Here is a 7,500-nt window from a genome sequence, read left to right as displayed (position 1 = left end):
TGGGTTCCATGTCAGATACGGTGGATCTGGCCGTCTTCGACAAATCTTGCGACGACTACGTTCACATCATCAATCACGTTATCGGTTTAGGTAAGGACGTCAATATCGGAAGCAATATGTTGATGACCACTGCTCTTAACAAACATTACTCAATGTTCATTACAATCTGCTGATCAATCAAATGTAGAAGGCATCCAATTTTGATTATGCATACGTGAATGTACAGTATGTACATAATTACAGACATAATCATAACCCATCTTATATCTGATTATGTATGCGTGAATGCATGTACTGTGCATTCTTACATGCATACTCATAACTCATCTTATATCTGATTATGCATGTGTGAATGTACAGTATGTACACAATTACATACATACTCATAACCCATCTTATATCTGATTATGTATGCGTGAATGCATGTACTTGACGTACTTACATACATACTCATAGTCCATCTTATATCTCTTAGAACCGGTTAGATGGTGGATCGGTGGCACCGACGACCACCACGAAGGCTACTGGAGATGGGTTGATGGGAGACCCATTGACATGATCAAGGGGTACTGGTCCTCGGAGGAACCCAGCGCTCTGGAGGGAGAGAACAGTCTCTCCCTGTGTATGTTCACCGAGCAATCCTACAACAGATGGAGAATTGAGGATTACTACGGGAATACCACTCAGCATTATATCTGCCAGATGGGAGTTGAAGAATAATTCGAGTAAAGCATCGCTAATGGCTAAAATGAATTCGTATTCCACATGTATTCGTCTGGATTTACTTAATTTGTAAAAATTCTAAAATAAATAAAAAACAAAATACGTTGTAATCGATAACCTTTATACCATGAACTACTTTGTTTTCTGCAATTAATTATACCAATTCTACTATCTTTACTCTTCCCATAAAATGGATTTTAAGCAATATATCTACAGTATAGCTGCTGTTGATGATGGTGTAACACCTGTTGTTTTCCATACTTGAAGACTTAGTGTTCTTTCGTATTCTAAAGAACACCCGCCTCTTTCTTTAAACTTATCTTCTCTATAGCTTTTCTATAAATTCCTTTAATTATTCTTAGCATGCTTGGATGATGTTGATAATAATCTCCCCTATATAATAGATTCTCATCTTAATGCATTGGACAGGAACTTACGATGTATTAAATTCCTTATTCCTGATCTAGATATTAATCTCTAGCACCATCGTTCAATTAGTTCATTGCGCACGTTGCATAAGATTTTTTTACAATTCTGACCATCCTTTACATTCAGATCTTCCGGGACAATTCTATCCTGTTCTTAATACTAGGTATGCACTTAATTCTAATAGTCAGGCCTTCTCTAACATGTGGCTCAATACTACACAGTATCCTAGAAGCTTTATTCCCCCTGTGACCAAGTTGTGGAATGATCTTCCTAATCGGGTTGTTGAATCAGTATAACTTCTAAAGTTCAAACTGGCAGCAAATGTTTTTATGTTGAACAGGCTGACATAAGTCCTTTTATAATTTATATATGAAATTGTTATAATCTTGTTAATGTTTTTAAAATATTTTACTTTAATTGTTCATTACTTCTTATATCGTTTATTTATTTTCCTATTTCCTTTCCTCACTGGGCTATTTTTCTCTGTTGGAGTCCTTGGGCTTATAGCATCTTGCTTTTCCAACTAGGGTTGTAGCTTAGTTAGTAACAATAATTATATATATATATATATATATATATATATATATATATATATATATATATATATTGTTCCTGTTACGCGCAGGGGAAGGGGGAGTGGTCATACCACGGTGAGAGGGGAACCCCGAGAGGTTACACTCGGAAACTACACTCCCATAAATTGCCGAACCAGCAGGTTGTACTTAGGAAAGGAAGTGGGGTGGGAAGAGTTCAATATGTGTGTGCGCGCGCGCGTGTGTGTATGTGTGTGTGCATATCTATCTAAATATTTACTGTAATACCTTACAGTACTCCACTTTGGGCAACTGGGCATGTCAGTAATATTTCGGCTTAGTCTAAATCAATTTGCTGAACTGACTGGAATTTTTTCATATACTCTCTATGCCCGTTCAACACAGTCTACACCTTTTCAATGGCTTATTGTCTTTAAAAAAGGGTAAAAACCATTTAATTCCCATGATTATAAATAATCTATACTTAAACGTCCACTGTTACTTTTTTGTAGGCCATTGTTCTAGTTTTTAGTATATGAGGTGTTGAAGATTACATAACTTTTAATATTTACGTTACGACATAAAATTATAGCCTAATGAGAGAGAGAGAGAGAGAGAGAGAGAGAGAGAGAGAGAGAGAGAGAGAGAGAGAGAGAGAGAGAGAGAATTAGTAATGCTACTTAAATATATCATTGTTGCTTGTTTTTCGATTGATCACTGTTTTTCTCGCTATGTAATAAGAGATGATAGTAATGCTAATACTAATATTATAATGGTGATGATGATAATAAAAATCTATCACTAAAAACACAAGAAAACATCAGAAAGAAAGTAAACCGATAAGACCTAAAATCCTAAACTGGTTAGTCGAGTTAGATTAAGCGGACCTTATGCCAGGAAAAGGCACTTTCCAAAAGACAGCCCCAAAGGGTAATGTACTTGAAAGGAATAATACGCCTCCTGTGTACTTATGGACTCGAATTGACCAAACGCAACAAGGTCCCAACAGAATATGGAAGGTGATGAGCTACATTTTTCAGTTGTAATTTTAGGAAGATGATATACCAAACAAGGTCCTGTATCACTTTTGGAAGAGCAATAATAGTGAAAATATGAATTTCAAGTTGAGATATGGACGGGTGGAATAGTTATATTCTCTAATACAACGCACACTAATTCAATACGGTTGCTAATAATCTGATGAAAAAAAAAAATAGATTCTATCATATAAATAGGTTAATTATCATGGTATTCTACAGTAGTTTTATAGGGACAATTTTTCCCTTGGTGTTTATGTTTCAAGTTCAATCTATCTTGTAACCAGAATTACGTGAATGTCAATAAAAGGAATTTTATTAAGACATACATCTGTTTCTCCGAGTGGGGTGAGTATCGACATGATCAGCAAAGCTGTACTAGTGAGTGCCACCCACACTTGGTTTGTTTGCTGTGAGCAGTCAGACAAAAATTTCCCACCATCCTTAATCCGCAGTGGCCTGCTATTGATGAAAATGGCCAAACGAACAACATGAATAGGAACATGTCTGAGGCCTCTGTCTTGCAGTGGACTAGAAACAACTGCATTTGTTGTTTTTATTGTGTTTTTGTTTCTCCGGACTAATTTCAGCCTTTTCCGTTCAAAATATTTAAGATTATGGACACAAGTATAATATGAATGGAAAAATCACTAGGAAGCCAAGAAGGGAACCACACAATGGTTGACTCCAGTAAAAAGATTGAATTTTAATTCTATGATTCGTTTCCTAGATTTAATACGCACCTATTGTCATTTTTATTGGAGTAATTTGGCGTCATTATTATTTCCTCTTCTAGTCTTTTGGATACTCCTACTCAAATGTATGATCGTATGGCAATAATGAAAATAATATGAATAATAATACAACCCTCTGATTTCATGTTAAAAAAATCTGTTGAACCATCTCCACGGATACTTAGCATCGTCAAGAAAGGCTGCAAAGTAATTTACTTATCCAAATAAGTTAAAATAGTGCAATTCCTCAAGGTTTTATCCCAAATCAAATACAGATGAGATATACATTCATACGTATACATACAGAAACAAACATATATAAATTTTATCGATATATATATATATATATATATATATATATATATATATATATATACATATATACATTTATATACACATATACATATGCATACATATAAGAAATATACATATACATATATATATATACATTATACACACATATATATATACACACACACGTGTGTATATATATATATATATATATATATATATATATATATATACACACACTTATATATACACACACATGTATATATATATACATACATACACATATATAAATGCATACAATACATATATATGCAAATATATTTATTTACATATGTATAGCTATATACACGCGTTATATATATATATATATATATATATATATATATATATATATATACATATATATATATATATATATATATATATATTGTATATATATATATCATATATATACATATATATATATATATATATATATATATATTCATATATATATATATATATATATTGTAAATATATATCATATATATGTATATATATATATATATATATATATATATATATATATCTGCTCTACATATTTTTTAAATACATATTATCTGTATTTTACATATAGTTACCATAACTTAGAACATATAATCAGAAGAAAAATAGTATTATTGGAATTATGAATTTTTATGTATTAATTAAAAAGAACTACCATGAACGTATATTTTAGTTGTCACGCTCTTCTCCAAATTTTAATAGAATCAGAATGTTTCTACTTACATATATATATATATGTATATATATATATATATATATATATATATATACACATATATAAAATAAAAAACATATATTGTATACATAAGCATGTATTATTATCATTATTATTACTAGCTGAGCCACAACCAACCAAAAAAAAAAGCAGGACGATATAAGACAAAGGACTACAACAGGGAAAATAGTCCAGTGAGGAAAGGAAAGGAGGAAACAAAGAGTAATGTGCCTGGGTGTACCCTCAAAGAAGGGAACTCTAACCAAAGTTAGTGGAAGACCACGGTACACAGGCCAAGGCATTATGTATGACTAGAGAGCAATGTTTTGATTTTGGAGTGTCCTTTTAGAAGAGCTGCTTACCATAGCTAAAAAGTGTCTCTTTTACCTTTACCAAGAGGAAAGTATCCACTGAATAATTACAGTGCAGTAGTTAAACCCTTGAGTGAAGAAGAATTGTTTGGTAATCTCCGTGTTGTCAGGTGTCTGTGGATAGAAGAGAATGTGAGAAGAATAGGCCAGACTATTCGGTGTGGGCTATGTGTAGGCAAAGGAAAAAATGAGAGGTAAGATAGAGGGATCCAACATAATACTATCGTCTGGCCAGTCAAAGGACCCAATAACTATACTGCGGTAGTATCTCAGAGTGTCAGTGTGTACATATTAGTAATCAAATATAGGAAAAAAATTTATTAACTATGGATATACTGAAAGCAAAAATGAAAGTACAAGCTATAATATTCTTGTAAATAATAAAAAGAATATACACATTAAAAATGCATAAGTCCCTAAATTAATGCAATTCGCTCCTAAAGCTAAATTATAATTATGTTAATCAAATGACAACATTTTCTGAGAATATACTATGATACCTTTATTTGATATAACTCCTATAAGCGACGAAAGACAAATACTTGAAAAAATACAAATGAGGAAATACCAAAGGAATCATCCAAGTTTCTTATCGTATTATTCAAAGAAACACGATTTTTTCGTTTCTTATGTAAAGCAGCGTCATGTGTTCAGCACCCCAGGAGTCTCAGATAATGCCACAGCAAGAATAAAATGACAGGTTTATCGACGTTGTTGCTCAGTCAGTTGACAAACCCTCGAGATGGAGAAGTATTTTGTTCTTCTTTACTTCACCACAGTATTCATTGGGACATGCACAGGTGAAAAAAAGGTCTTTTTTTTTAAATCATTTACAATTGAAAATTTCATCTCATTTTCCATATTTCCTCCAGATTTCTTTCGCTTTATTTATTATCTCGCACTTCCTTATCTAATTATGGAACGGCTTTTATTCAATAATTCCAATGAAATTAATGTATCTATATAATACACATAGGCTACTCAAACATATATACTAAGTGGCGATACCTTAACACGGTGAAAGGTTTTGTGTAGTGCCAGGATCATCAAAGCTGTACTAGTCAGGGCCACCCATATTAGGTTGGTTTGATCGCACTAAAGTATCCCACCATCACCAATCCATAGAGGTCAGCATGGACATGAAAATGGCCAAAACCTCAGAAATGACACGGCTGCATTTGTTGTTTTGTTGTTGTTGTGTATACCTATATGTATATGTATATATATATATATATATATATATATATATATATATATATATATATACACTTTTTATACATACTGTATACATGTATAATAGATACAAACACATATATCTATCAATCTATCTATCTATATATATATGTATATATATACATATATACATACTGTATATATATATATATATATATATATATATGTATATATATATACATATATACATACTATATATATATATATATATATATACATATACTGTATGTATATATATACATATATATATATATATATATATATATATATATATATATAACATAACATTAAAGGAAATAACTAGACGATGATTTTCCTTTCGATTAATTAATGATAAAAAACAAAAATCTATTGCATCTTCCATTATATATATATATATATATATATATATATATATACATATATATTCATATATCTCTCTTCTTCTCTCTCAATATATGTAAATATATATATATATATATATATATATATATATATCTATATCTATATATATATATATGTATATCCATATATATACATACACACACATATATATATATATATATATATGTATATATATGGATATACATATATATATATATAGATATAGATATAAATATATATATATATATATATATATATATATATATGTATGTATATACATACATGACATTAAAGAAAATAACTAGACGATGATTTTCTTCCAATTAATTAATAATAATAAAAAACTTCTATTGCATCTTCCATTGCAGCATACTGTCAAGATCCCTTTATCGAACTAGGAAGATCCTGCTACTACTTTTCCGTCGAGGAATCGACCTGGACCGCAGCTAGAGCTTCCTGCAAGGGCATGAGCTTCAGCGAGTCGGTGGACCTGGCCGTCTTCGAAAGGAATTGCGGGGACTACATTAGCGTCATAAACTACGTTTCGGATTTAGGTAATGTCCTTCGTCCTTCCATTGATTAGGGTGTGATTGGGTTTCTGATTGTGCGACTATCAGTAAAAACGGAATTTTGTTTATCAATACATATGATGATACGGTAACACAGGCAGACAGATAGAAATACTCACATTCACACAAATATATATATATATTTATATATATATATATATATATATATATATATATATACATACATATATGACACTTAGATACATATTTATACACACATAACCACATAATAAACATACATATATATACATATGTATTTATAAATTATATATATGGATGTATACACACTAATATATATATATATATATATATATATATATATATAGATATATATATATATATATATATATATATATATATCTATATATATACATATATATATATAGATATATATATATATATATATATATATATATATATACACACAGTTGAACCTCATTTTCCCTCCATTACAGGT

The 7,500-nt window shown here is 30.4% G+C and overlaps 2 protein-coding genes across 2 annotated transcripts in view; both read left to right on the top strand.

Annotated features, from left to right (window-relative positions):
• The window catches only part of LOC137653111 (hepatic lectin-like), a 2,418-nt gene extending 1,595 nt beyond the window's left edge, over positions 1-823 (top strand). Inside the window, exons 2-3 of the mRNA XM_068386505.1 lie at positions 1-90; positions 476-823. The exon at positions 1-90 is cut by the window's left edge and continues 99 nt beyond it. Coding sequence (XP_068242606.1) covers positions 1-90; positions 476-720 — 335 coding nt within the window. The 3' untranslated portion in view covers positions 721-823. The remainder of the gene's footprint in view (positions 91-475) is intronic.
• Positions 824-5,544: 4,721 nt separating this feature from the next.
• Positions 5,545-7,500, top strand: part of LOC137653110 (C-type lectin domain family 4 member A-like) — a 2,543-nt gene continuing 587 nt past the window's right edge. Inside the window, exons 1-3 of the mRNA XM_068386503.1 lie at positions 5,545-5,678; positions 6,843-7,028; positions 7,499-7,500. The exon at positions 7,499-7,500 is cut by the window's right edge and continues 587 nt beyond it. Coding sequence (XP_068242604.1) covers positions 5,621-5,678; positions 6,843-7,028; positions 7,499-7,500 — 246 coding nt within the window. The 5' untranslated portion in view covers positions 5,545-5,620. The remainder of the gene's footprint in view (positions 5,679-6,842; positions 7,029-7,498) is intronic.

The sequence above is a fragment of the Palaemon carinicauda genome, chromosome 14, assembly GCF_036898095.1.
Source record: "Palaemon carinicauda isolate YSFRI2023 chromosome 14, ASM3689809v2, whole genome shotgun sequence".
NCBI classification, from domain to species: Eukaryota; Metazoa; Arthropoda; class Malacostraca; order Decapoda; family Palaemonidae; genus Palaemon; species Palaemon carinicauda.
This window is presented reverse-complemented; position numbering and strand designations above follow the sequence as displayed.